We start from the raw sequence: 23,728 nt of genomic DNA, 5'->3' as shown, positions 1-23,728 counted from the left end.
GAGGGGGGGTTCTCACCTGTTGCTGGTGGAGAAAGGTGGGATCTCTAGGGCTCAGGCCTACAAAACGATTAGCCGTCGGGGTGCCAGGGGCTGAGTAGCCTGGGTAACACACCATCACAGAAACACAAAGTCATGCTTGCATTATAATCAGCATTTCAGGAATTTATATGTAGCCACTGCTCTTATCCACAGTGACTTGCAGTGAGTGGACTTTAAAACTTCTTCTAAAAGTCATTTGTCAACATTATAAATAACCTATAGTAAAAACACATGGACGTGGAGTTCCAGTGGATGAGTATTCAAAGAACTGATGGTTCCTCTGGGTTACAGAGTATACCTACAACCACCCAACACTGGTGAAAACCTAAGAGCAACAGACTTGAAACACACACAAATTTACAAAGCAACCAAATCATGTAAGAAACAGAACAGTTGGTGTTTAACTGCAACTGTTGTAAGATGTAGAACTGCAGGGTGCTTGGTATATGGCAGATTGGCAGCAGTGGATGATTGGTAGAGGGTGTCAGTAGTGGGCAGGAAGTACTAAGACTCACCTTCTGTGGATGTGGTGATGGGCTTGGTGTCTGGCATGGAGAGCGAGACGGGTCGCACAGCGCTGTGGTGTGGGGAGGGAGCCAGGACCGGGGTGAAGTGGCCCGGAACCTTTCCTACCACCTGACCACTGCTGTTGGGCTGCAGGTGGGGAACAGACAAAAGAGCGTTTTATTTCACAGAATCATTTATTTTGTCCAGATTTAAAGGGAGTTCATGACAAACACGTGTGGAGTGGTTTACTCCAAAACACTAATGCAAACAATGTGCAGGAAAGAGCCCACAAATGTAAATTCTAATTATCATGGTTGACAAATATTGACACAAGAACACAGGAAAGCTGAATTAAGGCAAAAAGCACAAATAATCATGCTTTCCTAAAGGTGCACATACAAGAGCTGCATTTGTTTTGTCTCCCGTCAAACCTCTAACCTTATGAGAGGACAAGCAAACTGTGTCCAGTGACTCATGTTTACAAGCTCTTGCTCGCTTGTAAATGTGCAGTTGGGCAGATCTCAATAAACCAGTACAAGCATGTAACATACAGCACTTTTCTAAAATGGTTAGCACAAAACAGACGGAGTGTCCATTCACGTCATCCCCGTCCACCCCCTCCACCCGCTTAGCTGCTCTGTTTGCCTTCAAAAGCCGACTCACTCTTACGCTTAACGCCCGGCCTGAAGAAAAGATTTTAGCGCTTGCAGTCGCCGTGTTGTCACAGTTATTACTAAAACTCTGGGGGGGGGGGCGCGAGCAACAATAGATCCTCAGTCACTGACGATGGATTTCCTACATGATTTTAAACAATGATTTTAATGGCACTCATAAATGAAATTTAGGAGGACCCGGGTGTGAAAAGACAGAGAGAGCTGTGGAGTGACCTGTTACAATGGTGTGAATGTGCGAGTGTGGAGAGAGCGGCAGAGAGACTATATATATGGAGAAGGAAATAAAGGAAGCTAGTGGGAGCTACTCTTTCAGACGGCTGGAGACTGTCTGGGGCGTTCATTTCAGGGCCGCCCCAAGTTCAAAACTCAAACAGGCCTTTTTGGAAAAGAATTGTGTCCACAGGGTTCCCTCCGATGTGAATAGAATGTTTAATTAGAGTGTAATATAATCTGCGTTAAAGCAAGCATAAAAACATTCTGGCACTCGTCCATGGGATTATAAGCGCTGTGTTATTTGCTGAGCACCCCCCCCCCCCACCCCCCTTCTCCCCAGCTGGTCTTCTAGCGCTCTCTCTTCCCTACCGGACCCCACCTCGCTAGCCCACCACCACCACCACCATCACCCCCCCTCTCTCCTTTCTCCAGCACCCCAGCAGAGGGCCAGTTAATTCTGCACAAGAGCCGGGCCCCGGCAACGGCAAATATTTACAACCTTTATCATTCCCCGCGGTTTTTCTCTAGAGTAACAGTCTCCCCTCCCACCCCCCCCACCCCCCAAACCAGCTCCCTGCTCTGGAGATGGAGCCGTCTACAAGGCCTTTGTTTACAGTGAGAACAGCGGGGATATAAAACTCACATAAATATCACACAGCTCTCTCATCTATAGAGACGCCTGCTCTCTCTCTCTCTCTCTCCAACACACTGGCCGCAGTGTGTCCCCAGAATGTATAAAAGCCCTAAGTTATTTGATTTACTACAATGTCTTGATACAGTTTTGTATGTCACGTGTGACTGCAATTGCAATAGTTTGGTTGACTTTTTTATGGAGTCATCTGGTTGTTTTTTTTTTCTTTTTTTTTAGAACGACTACAAATACAAGGCAGGGAATGTACTATAACCTTTCCCATGAGCATTATATCAAACACAAAATATATGCTTCTCTGTCACAGTCTGGGGATTGACTCCAAAATGTAAGCTGGTTTCATTTCATTATGATTTCATTCACTGTAAATTATTCAAATTAATTGACTAATTCTATACAATGACTACTGTAATTATAGGTTTGTCTCTGACCAATATCGTGTCCCTACACAGATTCCCAAACTGCAGTCAGCTTGTGAACTGTCAATTAGGAATGGCACTGAGAAAGTGTAGTTTTATAAAGATATCACTGAACGATTCCCATGTCACTGTAACCCTCACCATAAATAAAGAGAAAAATCAAGGAAAACAGGATGATGTTTCTCTACTTGTAAATGCATCAACAAGGCAGTAATGAAATGATGACTAATGCACGCTATAATTTATCTTATCTGTAATCTCTTGAGGTCAGATGGAAATGAATCCGAACAAGATAACAAAGAACCACTCGAGGCCATGAAAGTCGCGCCAAACCAGACTTCTGGCCTACAAACTCGCTTCTTCAAAGACGAGAAGAAAAAAAATAAATCAAAAATCAGACTGACCTGGCTGCTCTGTGGGCTGGACGGGTCGTATGACGGCACGTAGCTCTTGAGGGTATCAGCAGGGTTGAGGTGGGGCGGGTAGCGGATGGTGGTGTGCGAGAAGTAGGGCGACGGCGCCGGGGGCAAGATAGCCGAGGCCGAGAACTGCAGGGGCGAGTGTGGAGGGGGGCTCCTCGTCGATATAACTGCAAGAGAGGCAGAGAGAAGAGTTGAGAGGCAGATAAAGACTGAGTGTGTGTGAGAGGGAGTTAAGATAAAGCGATCGCCATTGATCTACAGGGTTAAATTAAGTATCAGCATGGATTTTTTCAACTGCGTTTATGAGGACAGAGTCGATTAGAGCTTCAGATCTAGCAAGACGGTGGTTGAAGTCACCGGTAACTCACCACTGTGTCCTACACCTGTTAGGCCTGGGTGATGAGGCTGAGGGAAAGTGCTGAGTCGTGGTGAGGAGTCCTGCGGAGAGGTGGGGCTGAACAGCGGCTTCTCTGGCTTCTTCATGGTAGGAGAGGACATGTCTGCTAGTAGGAAGAAAAAAAAAACACAGATGCAAATAGAGTCAGAAAATGTGTACATGCCTTATTGAATATTCAGAATATATTTGGATATACAGTATGCACACAGGACGAGGTGGGAGAAAGTGAGGAATTTAGTCTGAGCTCTGTGTTGGATCAAACTGATTCTTACAGGAAAGTGAAATCAAATGACCTCACTCGTGCACAAAAACAAACACTGCAAGGTTATATATTTTTTTCTTTTAATGGTTAGTTGCTGAAAATGAATCACAACATTTCCCTAAAGCTTCTCCTAATGCCTCCATTTCTCATGAATGAAAGGAATTAAGTGCCAAAAATGAATTATGGTTGAAATTAAGCAGAATTTGATCTGCATGGGATTAGTATTATCGGGGGACCTGTTTCTTCTACAAATGCAGTAGACAATGAAAAATGCACTTTGCGAATTACAGACACTGCAAAGGTTCAAAATCACACATAATCTCTGGAATCATGACAAATCACTGAACAAGAAATGTGAGTCCTGTGAAAACTTCGTCTGAGCAGAGAATTAAATCCAGCAAACTGACGCACGGTTGGAAATGAGTGTACGGTGTACAGTTGGTCACTCAAAGAGGATTTAAGAATTTCAAGACCCTGACGTAATCTTAAATAGAATATTACACTGTAACATCTGCACGCCTCGGCCTCACACGCTGTCTGACAAGCTACTGTAATTCCCCATGAATAATCTCGTAGGCTCAGCAAAAGATGTGAAATTTGTTTAGGAAATGGGTGCAGTTCTATAAACTAAAAGTATGTGCACAAACTTACAACTTGCTCATTATTGCTGCTCTACACTTTCATGAGCAATGTTCTTCTGTCACGGCTCTGCGGTTTTCAATTTTCCGTGGTAAGACACAGTGTCTGAAGGGAACGTGATAACAAATAGATGCGAGGGGCAATGGCCTATGTCTGCTCCTGCTTCTTCTATGAACATTCATCAAGTGCTTTTCTGGTCTGTCACATATTCTTGGGGTGTATAACCTTCAAATCATCCATCTTGTACCCCCCAAAATTTGCTATATGAACCCTGTTGTCGAGGCATTTCTATAGTTTAAACCGTCCTTCCCTGTGTTTTCCCAGAACAGGGAAGGATCCATCCGAGAGACGGGAAGAATCATTCATTTCCAGAGGAGAGAGCGACAAAGGTTGCTGGAATTCAGGGGGATTTCCCAGTCTGAGGTTGCAAGAGGATACAGGCTTAAGTGCTTTCATTTTTGTGTCGGAGGGAGAAATACCTTTGAGAAGATTGATGGCTGCTTAATGTCTCCATGTAAAAGTAGGAAATATTTTCTGCAGTGGAGGTATTCAGCTTTTCCTCTCCTCTGCTAATTAAATCCCTCAGAGAATCAATTGGACCGCCTCGGGAAATTAAAGCTGGACAATTAATTACCAGAAATTAAACACTTTACATTGTTTAAATAAAAAGGTCAAAAGTATTCTTGCGTTGAAATCGGATTAGTTGTCTTTTGGTATCTGATTTATTTCGTACTGAATGGGTGAATGTGTACCGAAACATTAAAACGTCCCACAAAAAAAAAAGAAAAGAAACTTTTAAAGAGTACAGTACTTTCCCAGTGCAAAATACAAGGGAAAAACTATGTCTTTCACTACATGGTGAGGTTTTGTCGAATGACAACCATGTGCAAGAAATGACCGCCTGGCACTTGGGCGGCCTCATATGGGTTTAATATCACCCCACTTCTCATTTATTCTTTCCTGACAGAATAATGGCTGTCTTTGGAGAGTTTCCTACCCACTGCTTTCCCTTTCTCCTTGCCCCAAGTGTCTAAGTTTACGCAGAGCAATACTCAGGCCTTGTGCAATGGGACACACTGAAATTTCATGTACCCACATTGGGCTGTGGTTAAATCCCACTAGTGCCGCGTCTGTTGCGTATCATCTGGCGTTTTCCTGCCTCAGCCGTTCGACTTATTATATTAAAATGAAAAAGAGGACTGGAGAGAAATACATCAACAGAGGTGTGCAAAGTTCAAACAAAAGCTAAAAACCACAGCATGCCCTGCTGTGGAAAAGTTGGGACATTTCCAATCATTTCGCTTGTCACAGTCAGACGAAAGGTTTCCTATCACCTCTGTGGGTTAAATCCAGAAGCACTGCGGGCGGCAGAGTGTGGAAAGAAGTCAGCAGAAAGTGGGAATGATCCGGAAACAGGGGACAGTGAGGCCTTAATTAAAAGGGCGATGGGCTCTGCTCTGCACCAGGAGACAACGTAATGAGACATGCAAGCTGTCCCATGAGGAGCTCGCTTTCTCTCGCACGCGGAAACAAGCATGACGAGGAAGCATGCATCTCTACCTTTTCCTTCTTTTCCAAATCTAATAAGCCGAACATATGAGCTTTATAGGAAAGCTTTATTTGTTTATTCCTTTCAAACTAGTCCTGTACAATACAACTGGCACATGATCATCAAAACTCTACCGATGGAGAATTTCTTTTAAGTTCAGCCAAGATGTAAAACCCCATTTCCTGATGAAAGATCATGTGACACATTCCCCCTGCAGGTATTATAGCTCAGCAACTGGAATTTTTCTATAGCAGCCACTCACAAGGTGTTTCAGGTGTCTGTGTGTGAAGAAAATGATATACATGACATTTGAAAACTCACAACTTGCGCTTGTGTGAAGTATTATCAAGTTTATCCGTAGTGAAAATAACCAGTGTCCTTATTTAAGGGATACTAAGTTGTGAATTTAAGCTGGAACACTCTGTTCTCATAACAGACACTCTGCGTTATGGAATCCAGTGTTTCCTTTGTGTAAGTAACAGGTGTGAGATAATGCAGATTTACATTCACACAGCAGTTCAAATGGGTTTAAACATTTATATGGCTGGGGATGCCTGGGGCTATCTCTGTCATGGTATGTATTTTAAGAGGGTTGAACAGGTTCACGTGTAGATAAAACCAGATGCAGTTCATCTGCAGTGAAACGGGTGCCGGCACTGACATACAGTAGCTTAAGACAAGGCTCAGAGTTGAAGAGAGTTCAGCCACAGGTAAAAAAAAACAATGTAAGGTGTTTACTTTGACCCGGTCTGTTTGTATGTGACAAGGACAGGAAATCTATCCTCTAACCACCAAATTCTGTCAACATGCTCTTGTTCAACACTGAGCCATGCAGGGCGTCACTGACAAAGTGCATCCATGCCTGACAAACCTCCCATAGGTAAATAAAGGTGGGCAAATAAAAACAGGAAAATCACCTCCGTCTCTATCGTGCCAGTTTGCCCGACTGCTGGCCGGTGAGCTGGGTGACGAGTAGAAGTCAGGACCGGTTGGGCTAGTGTCCATGTTCTCGTCCATGTTGACAGTTTTGGGCCTTTTGCTGCAGACAAGAAACAGTTCATGACTTAACATAGGCAGTAATTTTTTATATCAAGGTTTAGTTAAAGGAATAGTTGCTCCCTCATTTTGCTGCCAAGAGATAGATGAGAAGATTCATACCACTCTCATGTCTTTATGCTAAATATAACGCTGGAAAAAAGAAGCTAACATCCCATGTAATGTTTAATTTCAACTTCAGATAAATATTAAAGGGATCATGGATATGCTGTGACTTCCACTGACCTGCCGGGAGGGGAGGACAGGGAGCGATGCAGCCCCACGCTGGAGTTCAGGTCGTGGTAGTAGGGTTGGCTGGGCATGTCAGCCATGGAGAAGTTTACCGCCGCACCGTGGGTGATGGGCACTGTAGAGGACACGGAGGAAACAAAGAGGGACAGTTAAGCTGCAGTCGCTGCAAAGAAGGAGCTCGGTGTCAGCAGTGTTGTCAGACTGAGCTCCGTCTTTCCCTAACCTTGCATCTAGAGACGCGCAATTAATTGCACAATTGCTTGACTGACTATTATTGATGCTTTGCGTTTAGAGGCACCGTGTATCAAATTAAGAGCTCCCCATTCACAGGTTAACTGTCTGACCATCACAGGCATTTCTGCTGAGCACTGATTAACAAGTAACTTCTTCTTGCATGGCTGTGGCTGCAGGGAAGAACATTTTCATTAGGTTTTTTTTTTGTATATTACTATTATAATTATTAATAAGTCTGATTTAATTTATTTCATTTTTCATTTGTAGCACTAAGCAGACAAACTGAGTATACACTGAATACACAGCAGTAAGACTTTGTATTTAATGCTGAGTGTGTTATCCAACACCAAAAGCAAACCATGTGTCGCTAAAGGGAATCATTTGTGTTGCATCAAAGGTTAGATGAGCTCATCACCTCAAGGAAATCTCTGTAAACTTTAGACTGAATTCACAATCACCAACACGCTCTTCACATCTCTGTGGTCCAGTACAATACTCAGCAGTTTCCTCACATGGTGATTTACAGTGGAAAAGGTGTTGTTTTTCTCACTGCGGTCAAGGTGAGGGATATTGTTTCAAGAGAGGCCGGGCCAATGTTTACAGAACAAAAGGAGTTCAACACCCATCCTCGCTCTCTCTCTCTCTCCCCCCTCTCTCTCCCCTCTTTCCCTCTATGTCTCACTCTCTTCAGTGTGTGGCCCGCGAGGCAGCATGCAGCTCGAGCGGTTGGTTGGTTTGGAGTCGATGAGAGGATGGAGTGTGTGGCGCCGTCTGTTGTGGTCTGAGGTTCACCACTGGCACGATCCCTCCACCAGCCTCCGCCCTGGCAGCCCACTGTAGCCCTGGCAAAGGCCCCTACCCGCTGCTACCCATACCAAGCTGTCTGTGGAGGAATGCATCCGGCCCGAGGACGCTGAATACAAGACCATTGTTTTGCTTTTTCATTCATGGCTGAGGATACCCCCAACCATCTCTCTCTGCTGGTTTCTCTCTTTCTCTCTTCTTGGCTCGGCAAAATATTTGCGATGCCACTTGGCCACCCTGCCAATCATCTAATTTAATAATCTGGGCTTTGACTTTTAAGCTAAAAAACACAGTGAATGAAACAATGATGCAGCAAAAAAAACAAAAAAACAGTCTACACGGTGCACCTAATCTCACTGTATGAGCAGATTAAAGAAAAATACAGTCTTAACAAATTTAAATCAAGCCCAAGATCAGTTTCATTTGCCAGTGCACGCGCACTGTTTCTGTTGACAAAATATTTTTACACTTGCAGTCGAGGCTCCTGTTGCATTAATGAGTGTCCTCGCCGAAATGCTGCATTGCGAGTCAGCCTTGAACTCCACAGCTCCCTTTGATGGACTTCAAAGAATGTCTCAAGAGCCTGGAGAGTTGGGAGAGGAGCGCGATGACGGATGAGCGGCTGCTTAGATATCTTCCCAGGGAGTGACCGGCTGAGTGAGTGACAATTCCTGTGCGTCCGTCGACCTTTTTAAAATTCCAGCTTGACTTCAGTCGGCTTTAGTGAAACCGCGCTTGGTCACATGAGAGCAAGCACGCCGGCGCAGCGGCCATCTGGTCAGGGGGCAAATTAAACACTAAACAAAAACACAGTCTTTCAAAGGATATTCAGTCTCTGAGCAGTGAAACGAGTGGGTTCTGCTTTCAGAGCACGACGTACGAGGAGGTTAAGACAACCTGGTTCATGCTCCTAAATATGAAACACTCTCATAGTGTCGATAAACAGAAACTAAGGTCAGCATTAAACAATATTTGTGGTTCCCAATCTATTAGGATCCCTGTGAATCCAAATAAAGGTGAGATTTTTTTGACAGTTTAGGGAGGATTGCAACTGTAAAAACTTCTGTACAAGCATCAGGTGTACAATGTTCAATACTTATTTTAGAAATAAATAAAAGGGTAATGTGAATTACCTATTCACATTATTATTCTGCCTTAGGTGACGCCTTAATTTGCTTGTTTTGTCTGACCAACAGTCAAAAACCCAAAGTTTTTCAATTTACTGACGTATATGACAAAGGAGGCAGGAAATTCTCACACTTGAGAAGTTGAGAACAGATAGATATGTGTGAAAAATGACTGAATCAATTAATCAATTAACAGAATAGTTGTCAATTAATTTTCCACCATTCAACGAATCATTAAACTGACTAGTGTTTGCAGTTCTAAGCTGAACTAAAGTTTTCAAGCCTGCTGCAGTGAACACCAAATAAAAAACAACAGCAACAACACACAGACACGTTTCTTTTAAACACGGGTTGTTGGGGGTGACTGGAATTTTTTTGTGCAGACATGTTTCCAAGTTACAGCCTCAGTTAAGAGGCAGTACAGGTAAATGATGCATCATGGTGCCCCCAGCTATCAGACAGAAGAGGACTCCTGGAATAACAACATTCAACGGCTTTGCAGAGGACAGACATGTAAACAGATATACACCGGTTCATGCAGACGGCTGCATGTCTTTCAGGTACACTCTTATTACAAAACAGACTGGCTAAACTGGATTTACCGCACTACAGGTAATGTCGGTAAATATACAGAGGTTGGGATTTGTGGAAAAGCAGCACGTTACAGAATTTCTTGTGACATCTGAAGGTAAATCCACCTTTCTTTTTATCGGTTTGCGTTCATTCAGAAACACCTAAATACATCAGTCTGCATTTGAGCAAAACATGAAGAGAGATTCAAGCCCTCTACACATCCACACAGGTGTTTTCAGGTATGTCACCTGATTAGACCTCCTCTCATGACTGCATGGGTATGTAAAGACTCAGAGACCTTACCAGTCAGAGACAAACCACTGAAAGAATCCTGAATAGAACAGAATTTTAGACAGAGGCCTGATCTTGTCAGCCCAAAATAACTTCTCTGGGACGTTGCCAAGATGGCTGCAGAGCGGCGACACTTGTCTATAAGTACTATAGTTGCACCTGTTCGATTAGGGCAGTGGTTCTCAAAGTGGGGGGTGGGCCCCCAAGGGGGGGCATAGCCACTGCAGGGGAGTGAAACCAAGTTGAATGAATATGATCTAATGTAAGTAAAATAAACAAACACAAGTTTGCTGATGCTGTTGTGCTGACAGCGCTTATTAGTTTAAGAACCACTGGGTTAGGGGAACTTAAACTTTGAACAGTTTTCTAAGTGCATGGACTTTGGTGTCCTCATGTGATTCACAGCATAGCTCCGCCCTGCTTCAGTGTAAACTCAAGGCTAATCAGTGATAACTGAAAGGACAATTGAAAACACCAGTGTGGGTGTGCGCCGTGTTTACAAGTGCAAATAAATAAGAATATGACATCTGTGTACTTACTTCTGGACACTCGCACCAGTTCTGCAACACTGAAGACTCCTGATTTGATGAAGCTGTCTTCCAAGTAGACTGTAGACACAGGGACATAAAGAAATGCAGTAATCATGAACATAATCATTAGTCAAACAAATATGAAATGTTTGTAATTTACTGCATGCACAATTTAAGTGTGTAGAATAAAATCAGTTGGATTTATTGCCTACAGAATATTCTCCAAAATACTGATTGGACATGGATGGATCTTTTTTGTTCATTTTCTATTACTAAATGTGTTTGTGCATGCTAAGGACAAAGTCAGTAAAGAATTAACCTAGTAAAACGTTTCAGTCTGAAACCCATTAACAGAATCCTAATGACTTCTTTTCAGATGCTCCTTCAATCTGTCTTTTATTTTACTGCACTTCATTTTTATGTTTAACTTTCATTTTTTTATTACATTTTAAATTTAGCCGACATTAGATGCAGAACAAAAGCTTTATTTGATCTTTCTTATTTCACGATTTTCTTTTCTGTGGACTGTTGACTTGAAAATGAGCACATTATGATTATTCACTCTGTGCTGTACAGTAAAAGAGCGACACGACAGGTGTGTGTGAGGAGGACACGGTGGCACGCAGATTGTGAGTCTGACTCAAACTCACAGCACAATGAGCCTGTGCCGAACCACAGGCGCTGCTTAGTTCATCAAATATACAAGTAAAACATAATAACCGTCAATACTGACACTGGTAGGCTAAGATACAGTATCACAGCGAGAAATATCCACCTTAAAGAGACATTAACTGTAGTACTGATATTAAAGATTATTTTTGAAAATGTGGGATTGCTTCACTCTTTCCAATTAAAATAAACTGTTTTAAAACTCCCTTGGACTCATGAACTTCTTTGGAAGAAAGATGAAGTTGTTTCAGCACAGCCAGATTTTTTTTTTCTCCTGTTTTCAGAAAACTATTTTTATCCCAAACAAATGATAATTATAATGTATATTTCTTGCGGTATTGAAGCGGTTGCTGCTTTTTGTATGACTTGCACCGGACCCAGCGACACTAATCAGAGGCTGTCAGTCAAGTAAAACAGCCAGACAAGTTATTGACACCCAAATGACTCCGGCTCTGCTTTGATGCGATGCCCAGGGCAGTCGGGCCGTGCCAGAAAGATAGGCAGCTTGACTGGCACCTACAAAGACTAATGCTTCCACTGAGCCAACGGCTTTTGCGGGGAACCGTGCCACAGCCGAAGGCCTCCCAGGCCTGAGTCATTGGCTCGCTAGCTTGTTTTCCTTGGCACCCGCTTCAGCAGAACCTGCTCTTGAGGTAGAAAACTAATTATACTTCTCAAACTATTTTCATACCAACACTGTGACGACACGGTGCAGGTCAGTCCAGGGAAACAACAGCGCTGTCAAAGAATATTCTCTACAGCTCGGCTTTGCTGGCTCACCTTGATGCACTCCACTTCAAGCCAAAGTTGCAATCTGCTATAACATTTTACTCTGTGTTTGATGCTGCCACTGGGATGACGACAATTCAAACTTAATGATTCAATCAAATTTTATTCCTCCTCAGTCCATGGCAAATTAAAAACTATGGCCTCAGTGAGTGTATGTCATAGAGAAGTTGAATAATAATTTAAATTATTTACCTTTTACACTAAATGTCCTACAGTTTAGCTGATGTAGTTTGTATGGATGATCCCTTTATGTGCAGTTTATGCAGCTGAACATCCCATGTTTTTGTTGTTTCAGTGTTTTTGCACACTTGACAGTAGACCACATGGTTTGCAACTAGGCTGCAGCTTGTTTTTTTTTTGTTTTTTTTTTACAGTAATAGCTTTGCTATTTTGCAAGTCACTGAGTTCACAGCACATCAGCACTATTTAAACTGGGTAAGTTATGATGTACATAGGTTGCTGTACAGTGGGCGAGCTGCAGAGGAACAATAGAGCGATGACAGGAGGGAGGAGGGAGGATGACTGGTACTGTACATACCTGGAAGAGGGTTCTTGCCTGGCTCATTGTTACTGGGACTTCCTGACTGCTGTGAGTCTGCAAACACAGAGAGAGAGAGAGAGAGAGAGAGAGAGAGAGAGGAGGGGGGAGGTTAGTACAGCACGAGGACAACAACATACCTTCCAACTGAAACACGGTTTTCTTGTCAGCATTGATTATTTCCAGCAAAGATAACCTCTTGGCTGGATGAAAACATTGTTTACTGTAACTTATCATAAAAAATAAGTAAATCAGAACTTTCATTTTATTTATTAGAATTTATTTAATCTCATTCCTTGTTTGCCTACCGCAGTCTCCTCCTGTTATCTTAAAATAAAGAAACAACTTCTATTAACACACACTCAAGAGGACAAAGTGCAATTCAGGACTCAGATCCTTCCTTCCTGGGTGCCTAAATGTTTTTCCGTACCTACCAGTCAAGGAGAGCATACCGACTGTACATTAAACAAGACGCTTTTGTTTGAACAGCATTACCATTAATGGCATGGCAAACTGAAGAAAAAGCTCTGAGTCTGACACAGGATAGCCTAAAAGTTTTTACCAGCAGACCTTTGGGTAATTTTTCAAAGGGGCTGAGGGTGTGTTGGTGGGGGGGTACAGAATGTGTTCAGTCCTGCTGTGCAAGGTACGAGCGAGAGGACAGGAGGGGCGGGAAAATACAAGGAAACATGAGTGGAATTCTTTCCACCGGCTACGGTGCACAGGCTTTGGTATGAGATGGCCCGGACTGACGTCTTTTACCTCGCAGCCTCCCTGGGAGGGGAGTCTATCATTCCTGAGCAACTCTCCTGCTCTGGTTGATCGCTGACAGGCACCGGGGCCTTTTTCCTTTTACAACATGCAACACGAGTTGTGTAACATCTAAATTAAAGATGTCACATTTCAATCTGTGCGTAGAGCAACGGTGTTTTTGTGAAAAGCTTAAAAATATAAACAACTGGCTCAACCTGTAGCAGGGGCGGCACTGAACTGCTGAACTGAACAGAAGTGTCTGACTGCACCCCCATAATGTTTTAAACTGGCCTGAGCCTACACATGTCCTGAGCAGAGAGAGCTCAATAAGAACCAGCAGGGAGATTATCATCTACGGCTTTAACACAAGAGAGCCGAGACAAGAAGCTAGAAACAGTGAACTCAGATACCCTCGCCTTGCAACAACACCCCTTTTCCTGCCACGGCTCTCATGAGCTGTGTTACAGAGGCAACGGAGAGAAGGAAAAAGAGGGGGGTGGAAGAGAAAGAAGAAAAAAAGTTGAAAGATTTATCCCTTTCTTGTTCTCCCTCTGTGTCTCTCTCCCTCTCACTCTTGTTCCCCCTCTCCTAAATTTGACTATTAAACAGCGCTGCAAAAACAGAATGTTCTTGGCTGAAGCTCAACAATGACAAAGTAGGGAGGGAACAGGACCATACGTTAAGAAGAAAAAAAAATCCCCTCTTTTCAAAGTGCTTAGTCCTAAAAACGCACGAGAAATGTACAAGTTATAGTCCCACAACATAGAGTAGTTCTGCATCCTAGTAAAGTAAAAACATAAACCTGGCTTATGTCATGGGGTAGTCCTGCAGGTTTTACAGGATCTCTGTTAAATCTCTCATTTGTACACACAAAACAGTGTGAGGACTGTTATTTCTGTCTGTCTCTTAATCTGCAAATTGCCCATCTCAGTTTCCCAGAGCCCAAAGTGATGTCTTCGGATTGCTTATTTTGTCTTATCAACAGACCAAAACCCAAAACATGTTCTGTTTCACAATGATAGAAAACAGCAGCGACAGAGAGAAAAGCAGCAGTCAAATTTTAGAAGCCGGAGGATGAAAATGATTGACGTTTGTCCTTGCTAAATCTCTTAAAAGGACGATCAATTATCAAAATAAAATAGAACAGACTTTATTGTTCCGCTGAGGCAGGAAAACTGTCTTTGGTCTCACCAAGAAAAGTAAAAACATAAACATGTCGATGTTACATCACTTCATATTAACAACAGCGATCTCACACAATCCAAAACCATCCGTCACGAGTCAAAAAAACTATAAAAGCGATAAGAACGAATTGACAATTGCGTTTCCGTTAATCACTTCAATACTAACATCTGTATTACATTGCATGCTGCACACTCTTGAACATGTTCACGTCATTGTCTGGCCTCAGCAAAACAGAAGTTTCCTTTGCTTTGCACCAATAAGCAGCAAGTCCCTTGAGTTGCCCCTTACACACACACACACACACACACACAGTCTGTAAAGCAGCTTTTGTGGGTAAGCAGAGGTTTGTGTGGATTTGGCACAGCACATGTCCATAAAGTGATTGCAGGGAGCTCAGTGGCCTTGTCTCCTTGTCTTCTCCCGCCCCCCCATGCCACTTTCAGAGTCATCCATCAGTCTAGTTATGAGTGCCAACTCCAAGCTCGCCTCCCAAGAACTGCGAGAGGGAAAGAAATAGGGGGGGGAGAAAAGGAGCGCAAGAGGAGGTAGACGCTGGAAAGGTGGTGACGGGAGAAAAAGAGCGAAGGAGGTGGAGGTGGGAGAGGTGCACCGGGTCGTTTAGATTAGATCAGAGTTTTTGTTTTGTGTTTTTTTTTTTTTTCTTCTTATTCTTCTGCGCCGGCTGAACAGGCAACCATGACAAAAAGAGCAGATGGTCGTGGCAATTAGAGATCCCAGGAAGCATCTTCCAGCATGAGGCCCCACTGTAGCACCAGGAGAGACCACCTGGATGACTCAAGGTGGGATGCAAGCATATGGCGCATCTGCTAGGCCTGCGCCGGACCTGGAAACACCTCCCCTATTGCATTACATTTTACCTTTGACCTGAGAGGGGCTGCTGCTTCATCCTTCTTCTTCTTACAGTGTGTGTGTTTTTTTTTTAAATTACGGTGCTTGCACATTTGTCAGGCTGTGAGTTTGCTCTTTTCATCTATTAAAGATTTTATTTCTGGTCTGTTTTGTAACTCAACAGGCATTCAAATAAAATATAATTTTAAAATTAATTAGAGGTAAAAAAAAAAAAGATAATTGTGGAAAACAAAAAGCTGGAATTTAGAGCACAGAAAAGTGAATTCAATTTAAAAAGGGTAGCTCAGAAAGTGGCTGAAATAAAGTAAAGTGGGATACGAGCAGCCTGAGTCCTGGTATCTGTATCTAAAAGGTGTCCTGTGCACAGGCCTGGCCAATCTGATAGTCTTCAAATAAACAGTAGTGTAACCTGTAAATAAACAGTTGCGGTCGAGGAGGCTGGGCTTTGCCCTGGAAGCTTGGCAGGGCTCGATCACAGAGCCAGACACCACACACACACTCTCTCTCTCTAACACACACACACACACACATAAACATGCACGTACACACACGGCCCTTTTCCAAAAACAACATTTCTTGGCACCCACCGTCCCTGCCACTTGTTTAAATAAACAAACCGGTTCATGAAGGAAGAGAAAAAACTGTACCACGTATGAATCAGATTATCTGCTGTTACTCAGCAAAAAAAAAGAAGTAGCAGAGGGGGCTTGTGGGTATTTTGGATGTGTCCACAAGTTCTTACACCTTCTTGTCCGGTGGGATACTTATCATACCACTGTAACGATTAGGGCAATTAGGGGTAATGGCAACAGAAATCTGGCTCGGCAAGAAAGTTTCTCAGTGCATGTGAGGTGTCTCCACGCCCAAGTGTGTTACTCGCCTGGATTTTATAATCACTTAAACACTCACACACACTCTCCCTAACCCACCCACTCCTTTTTTGGCATGATACCCATTCTGTTCCCACTAAATTGCAGAACACACATACACATACACACACACTGTGGATTAAATTAGCCACATAGTTTGGGGAACTTTCTCCTTTTTTTTTTTTGACAGCGGCGGTACACGTTCCTAGCCCGCAAACACTTGCAGACACGTACAGATATCCTCCACAAAAAAACAGTGCGCACGCACGACACGCACACCCTGCAGATGCATACCGCTGTCGACATTTCAGGAGGAGAAGCCTGTCTGGCAGCCATTTTATGCCGAGCGGGGTTCTGTGCACATGTATAGCACTCTGGCTGCCAGAGGCATGGGTCCCGAGCCAAGACGCATTTCAGCAGCCTGGGGAGGCGAGGGGAGGGGAGTGTGGAGGAGAGGTGGAGAGGGGTGGACTCCCAGAGAAGTAGGGAAACAGAGAGAGGGAGAGGGGCAGAAAATATCGACCTAATTACCGAGCAGCTCCGATGCGTAATGTTTCGACAATACAGCTGCTCCTGAGTAAATATTTGATGTGGCCGAGCAGACTTTCTGCTCAGTGTCCTCCTGCTTTTCTTTCCTGTTCCGCTGCAGGAGCCTCCAGTTTGTCCTTCGTTGGAAATGCAAAGCTGAAATATGAGTGTGTGTGTGTGTATGTGTGTGTGTGTGTGTGTGTGTGTGTGTGTGTGTGTGTGTGTGTGTGTGTGTGTGTGTGTGTGTGTGCAGCACAGGGTCATGCAAGTCTTGACAGTATGCATAAATGACTGTACATGTGCTGGTATGTAATGTGTGTGTGTGTGTACTTTGTCCCGTGTCCTCCCCTGCTCCTGGTTTCTATCATTCACAGCTTTGTCGATGACCTCACACTACTCGGGCTGGCTTCCAGCAGCCGACAGAACCTGCTCTCTTCTCCAAATCTCTCTTTTCTTCTCCTCACTATCTGTCTATCGCTGTCCCTGTGCCTGCAACAGTATCCGTCCTCTATTGTATCTTTTCATACCTGCCTGTGTGCATATCTACTATTCAGTGTGTATCTGTGACGATATCGTCTTATCCAGTGAACAGTGCACACTCTATCTTTTTTGGATTTTACTGATTTTTTTCCCCATATCTTCTTTTTTAACACCTTTTCTTTCTTTTAATGTTTCCATCTGTGTTGCCCCCTCCCCGCCGCCTTTTTAATGCCCCCCCGCCCCACACTCTCTCTCTTTCTACCTCTTTGTCTCTCTATCTCTCTCTCCTCTCCCTTCCTCACGCTTTGTTGTCTAAACAAAGTGGCCTTTATCAGGATGAGCCGCAACCCAAACAAGCCAAACAAAAGATATGGGCGAGGAAATCTGCCCACAGAAGAGGGAGGATCTTATCGTGCCAGCCATTGTGTGCCAGCCTGCCAACTGGCGATGCCCCCCACTGCCGACCCCTCCCCGCACACACACTTTCGCACACACACACCAAATGCTGGCATCTCAGCCCTCACCCCCACCACCCCCAACCTAGACTCATGCATGGTATTCTGCAAAGGGCTGGCACCTGACCTGGCCGACAGGAGAGCGATGGTGATGCTGAGGGTAAAGAGAAGACAAACGCCGCAGCCAAATGGGACGCCATCTTGGGGGTGGCATTGTCTCACAGGGAGGATGAGCTTTGACTAAGCAGTAAAGCAGAAATAGAAACGCAAAGTAACTTCTTGGTTGAAGTGTCTGTATTTAGTAGAGCTGGGTGGTGAACTTCAACACTTTGTGAGTACCGAGCATTGTTGGCTATGTTATGGGTGAAACCTCTGCACAGACAGAAATGGATAGTATTGTGTTCCTTTTGACAAAGTATGACTATGTTCCACCAGCCGTGCCCATACACTGTGTGACACTGTAATGATTATCTCATAATTGGAACAAGGCAAGTATTTCTTATTGGCTTAAAGGAGCACCTGGTAATCCGGATAGCTACCCTATCAAATGACTGCCACTGACGGGGAATGCAGGTACAGTAGGATGAGTTACACGCACACAAGCACACACAGACACACAGACACACTCAGACGAAAAAGAGAGAAAGGCAGGGAGAAAGTGAGAGGGGCAAAGTTGAAACGTCTGTGAGAACAATGACATTTTGCTTCTTTTCTCCAAGACAGACTTGTTCAATAGAGCAGGAGGGGAGACACACACAGACACACAGACACACACACACACACACACACACAGTAGGACTGTCAGGGTTTTGAGACTTATGGAATCAAGTGGGATCCCAGCCCAGACAAGAACAATGACAGGCCATACAGTGCGTGTGTATGTGTGGTGTGTGTGTGTGTGTGTGTGTGCGGTTGACTGTGTGTGACCCAGCTCACTTGTATCTCCCTGTGTGGGTGTGCATCCGAACACACACATGACTGCCGCCACCTCGATGTGTATGGGAGCGCGTGCATGCATCATCAGTGTGTGTTTGTTTCTAATCAGCGCATACTAATGCCGGTGAAGAGCGGGCCCTCTTTCTCTGCGCCGAGTCTCTGTGCCTTCTCCTCCGTAAACTCTCACGGCAGTGAAAAGAGGAAAGCATTTTAACCGAGCCGGGAGGACAACAGGCTCCTCATTGAGGTCACCAAACAGTGTGGACGGGGAGGGTGCGCATTCAGTGGCGAGTGGGCCTTGAACAAGGGACTGAATGGCCTGACGGATCATTAGCCACACCGGCCCGGGAGAGGAGAAGGAAGAACCTGGCAAGCACAAAAGGATACACAACCACAAAACCAAAGATGCAGATGAGGGTTAAGCCATCTAAATTCAACTTCCCCACCTTTTAATTTGGGAAATAAAGTTTACGCACCTCGACACAGACGCGTACATCATATGCATATACCGTGCGTACAAGCACGACAGCTAAAAACACTAAACGGCATTCGTGTAGTTGTGCTACATGTGCGCACACTGAATGCACACACACTGACATACATTCGCGGACAAACAGGGGCACACACCCAGCGTCCCGCGGCGAGCTGATCTGTGCTGTACATGTGCGATGCAGTCAGCGACCGAGCTGCAGACAAACTGCACAACACGACACAGTGGCTCATCTGTCCCATGAAAAATGACCAGGCTGGCCTCCAGTCAGCACACTGCACCCCCCCTCCCTTAATGTTTCCACCTCCTCCCACTCTCTGTTTGTCCTTTTCTCACAATGTGGCCTTTCCTTTTTGCTTTTTTTACTACATTCCCTTTTTCTTTTCTTTTTACTGTATCCCTTTTCATTCTTTCTGCTCCTGTCACTTTTGTCTCAGCTTTCTGCCCAAAGTTTGTATCTCCTCAGTGACACCTGGCACCATCCACTGCATTAAGCGTTAGTGTTAAGATATATATCTGTATGATTATCGTTGGAAACGTTTGCTGGTTTCAGCTTGTCCAATGTGAGGATTGGAAACTTCTCCCATTTTTTTTTCCATTGTAAACTGCACATCTTTGGAAACAATCTGAGGGCTTCGCTGTGATGAGCAATTTTCACTTTTTTTGCATTTTATAGACTGAACAATTAAATGATTAATGAGAAAAATGGATCAACAGATTCACTGATAATGACAATAATTCTTAGATGAAGCCCTAAAATTGTTCACACTTACAACAACCACATGGCTTAGCTGATTTTCCAAAAAGTGTGGTCTCATCAGTCACAAGTTTAATCAGCGTCAAGTCTGGCCTGTGAGAAAAAAGAGCTGCATCTGCGTTGAAACAATGGGCCCATCAATGGCCAACCTCGGCATCTTTCTGGTATGCACCAAACAAACAATTAGCTTTGTTGTGGCGTAATTGACTGGCAGGGCCGGGTGGCATTTACATTCGCCCGCTGTTGCCACCCTGCCATTCGGCGAGCCGGGGTAAAAAAGAATAGGTCCATACGAGGGTGGAAGGTTGGCCACATCTCTCTGGTTTGAAGACACTGCTTTTTTTTTTTCCAGGGTGGCAAACTTCCAAGCAGGAGCGTTTTTTTTAATGCACGGCTATGGAGGAAGGAGGGAAGGGAGGGTGGAGTGAGGACGAGACTATAGATTTCATTATGCATGCGTGTTTTCTCATTCATTGTAGTGGTGGGAAGGGGAGACGGAGGAGAGGGTAAGGGGTGTGTGGTGGGTGGGTTGGGGGGAGACAAACCAATGACATTCCGTCGTTATAGTCCTCCTCCTCCTACACACACACACACACACACACACACAAGGAGCAGTCTGGGACCGAGCCGCTATAGGCTAATGAGGTGACACTCACCGTCTGGAGACTAGCCAAAACAGTCCATTAACTCCTAGCCAGTAGTTAAGAGGAGAAGAAGGAGAAAGGTGGTGGTGGGGAGGGTAGAGAGGAGAAAAGAGGAGGCGGATGAAGGGGGGGGCAGGTGGGTGAGGTGGGCGGCTAGCCGATGGGTTGGTGGGCGGAGCATGTGAGGGGGAGAAAAAAAAAGAGAGAGTCTGAAGTCTTTCAGGATGTGAGAGTGGGGGGTATTTCTGCAGTTTTGTACTTGTGAATGAATCAGCGGGGTGGCTGGTGGTGGGGGGGGGGGGGACTGTGCACGAGCGTTCACTGTCGGCGATTATGCTCTGTGGAGGCAGCTCTTGAGGAAAAGTAAGACTATGTGTGTGTGTGTGTGTGTGATGGAGTAGAGGTGGTGGGGTGGGCGGTAGATGCCGCGAAAGAGAGGGGACAAGAGAGATAGATCCAAAACCCCCCAGTCAGGCAGACAGACCTTTGACAGAGGAGCTCTGTGATTCGCCTCTTTCATCTTCAGAACCCCCCTATCCAGTCGGATAATTATGAGACAAATGCACCGGACCCCTGCTGCTTGAGTGGCAATGGGCATGGGAGGCCAGAAACACAGAGAGAGGGTTCAAACCTGCACGTCTCGACTGGTCCGGCGGGAGGGGGGGGGCAGTGGGAATGAGAGATGTTGGGGGTGTTTAGGGGGTCTGGGAAATTCCCCACTCTCCCAAGAGAGACAAGTTGGCCCACAGATCATAGTTCAGGGACAGCCTGGTTGTGATACTAGCAAGGCTAAGCTGCTTTTAGCCACCAATTTCCTTTCAACTTACACACACACAGACACACAGACACAGACACACACACACACACACACACACACACACACACACACACACACACACACACATATCCAGTTAAGAAATATTGCAATGTTTTCAAAAATGCTTTTCTGAAAATCATCTGAAATAAGCTCCCAGATTTCTGACTTGCAGCTGGCCGAGTGCGTGTCTGAACCAGTTCACAACATGTTGTTTTATTAATGTATTTGATGGTGCTCTGGTCTGCACTGATAAGGGAGCACAGTTAGCAACTGCAGTGGTACCTACATCTTTATCTCATGCCAGCCGCGCTTATACCCTGACAGCCTTAACCCCGAAGCAAAAATTCACGTGCATTCGACGACAAACTCCAGACTCAAACTCAAAACTCAGCTCTGCGCACTGAAAGACTCAAAATCAGTTTGTAAATCTGTAAAACTAAAATTTAGAAGTGATCTATGTGAAAATAATTAAAAAATTTGGGGAAATATGAAAATAAAAGAATGAGCATAAAGACAAGCTCAATTTATTTTATGATGTCAAATATTTCTGTTGCAGTATTTGCATATGAAATGAACTTTTATTCCTTTTTCTTTCCGTATTACAGTTTCAGAAGCAAAGCCACTTCATTTTGACTCAGGCCTGTGTAATGTTGTGTCTGTGAGTCCTCTGCCAGTGATGTGTCAGTGATTGTCAGCGCTTACGACGGCGTCAGGCCTCAGCCAAGAGGAGTTCCCACTGGCTGAGAGCAGCAGGCCAAGCCAGGGTGACTGGGTGCTCCCTCACAGGGCAAAATGGCTCTCCTCCAGCTGGGCGAGAGGCCACCGAGGATCCCTGCCACCCATTGCCACTGTTTGCACTCCCTGAGCTCTGCCAAGCGAGCAGTGGTAAAACGCACACAAACACACACGCACACACACACCTTAAACTGGGGACGTGGAAGGAATTATCCGATCATAGAATGCCACCACATCTAAGACCAAATCTTGGCCCAAAACAGACAAAGAAAACAAAGCGTGCACTCATTCAGACGATTTTGCTGGCACTGCTCCCCTGGAACGGGACATAGGGTGGAGAAGGGGGGAGAATCAACCACAGAGTTTAATGTGTCATTACAAGCATAAAAACAGACTACTGACATTGCCAACAGATGTCGAGCCAGTTTATTTTTGCCATTACAACTCCAGTAGGGAATGAAGCAGCAGGTGCAGGAGAACACAGTCTTGTAGCTTTCTTCTTTACTATCCAGGCTACTGTGCTGCGGCATCATCATTTTCCCTGATTTGTTATTCAGACATGCATCATGGGGATAGGGCTGGGTATCAAACCTACATCTTTTAGTGATACAGACCATAATCTGTCCATAGCAGAGCACTGAAACCTGTCAAGTACCAAAAGCTGGCACTGAATCCCTGGTTAGATTTGTAATCTTGTTTGCTTATTGTCTGAAAATTGAAATTCTATTTCTGAAACTCAGCTATTGTATTGGCCCTAGTACTGTTACCCAGTCCTACATGTGGATTAGATATTACGTGTGTACCTCATGGGTAAGGACGGTACCTTCTGGCAGAGCCTTAGTTCTAATAATGACCACACTTTTCTGATCTCCCCACTCCCAATAATGCAGTAATGACGGAAAGATGTTTTAACTCTTTAGGGTGTAAGTTGTTCAGATGTCGGAGAGGAGCTTGTTGGTGGTTTAAAAGCCGGCTGCCTGCCGCATGGCCAGTAAAACCCCTCCTTTCCTGTTAATGAGCCTGGAGACGGGGCTTTCGGAGGCCCCCAGTCAGAGCTGGCCTGAATCAAAGCATCCGTGGGGATCAAGGCTCGGGGCCAAGAGGGTTTCTTGAGGGAGTGGGGTTTGGGTGACTCCACTGGCACAAGACCAGGGAGAGAAGCTTTTAGGGCAACGAGGGAAATTATAGGAGTAATTTAGCTAAAACCACTACTCTTATAAAGAAACGTGTTGGTGGTTCTCGATGAATCATTGCACCAGGTAAGTGCTCATTTGGTGAGCCATAGTCAAATGCAGAGCCATGGTTTTTAAAAAAAAAAACAGCATCATAAAACAGGTTCTCACATAACTCAAGAGGAAGTGACAGCGGCTGTGCCCGCCACAAGGTCAGAGCGTTGGCAGTCATCCAGCGACAGTGGAGCTCCTCCGCTCCTCATGGACCCTCCAACTGTCTGGAGATATCCAGCCGACAGCAGCGAAGGTGCAAGCCATCTTTGCTCTTTGTGGTTGTAGGTCCCAGAAGCACAATTTAAACACAAACATCCAGAGACTCAATACAGTCAACAGACCGTCACTTACCACAATAAAGCACCATATAA

The 23,728-nt window shown here is 44.7% G+C and overlaps 1 protein-coding gene across 8 annotated transcripts in view; it reads right to left on the bottom strand.

Moving 5' to 3' along the window:
* LOC121176846 (nuclear factor 1 B-type-like) overlaps window positions 1–23,728 on the bottom strand; it is a 70,911-nt gene that overhangs the window by 14,473 nt on the left and 32,710 nt on the right. For 5 of the 8 annotated variants that reach the window (XM_041030940.1, XM_041030946.1, XM_041030945.1 and 2 more), the window contains exons 3-10: window positions 12,613–12,669; window positions 10,626–10,694; window positions 7,052–7,172; window positions 6,688–6,809; window positions 3,292–3,423; window positions 2,906–3,090; window positions 555–693; window positions 17–99 (exon numbers count right to left, since the gene is read on the bottom strand). In XM_041030940.1, the coding sequence (XP_040886874.1) occupies window positions 17–99; window positions 555–693; window positions 2,906–3,090; window positions 3,292–3,423; window positions 6,688–6,809; window positions 7,052–7,172; window positions 10,626–10,694; window positions 12,613–12,669 (908 nt within the window). Of the gene's footprint in view, window positions 1–16; window positions 100–554; window positions 694–2,905; window positions 3,091–3,291; window positions 3,427–6,687; window positions 6,810–7,051; window positions 7,173–10,625; window positions 10,695–12,612; window positions 12,670–23,728 lie in introns of all 8 variants that reach the window. The other 3 variants (XM_041030941.1, XM_041030944.1, XM_041030942.1) reach the window with 1 other exon arrangement.

The sequence above is a fragment of the Toxotes jaculatrix genome, chromosome 23 (assembly GCF_017976425.1).
Source record: "Toxotes jaculatrix isolate fToxJac2 chromosome 23, fToxJac2.pri, whole genome shotgun sequence".
In the NCBI taxonomy this organism is placed as follows: domain Eukaryota; kingdom Metazoa; phylum Chordata; class Actinopteri; family Toxotidae; genus Toxotes; species Toxotes jaculatrix.
The sequence above is the reverse complement of the archived record's forward strand: the minus strand, read 5'-3'. Positions and strand labels throughout refer to the sequence as shown.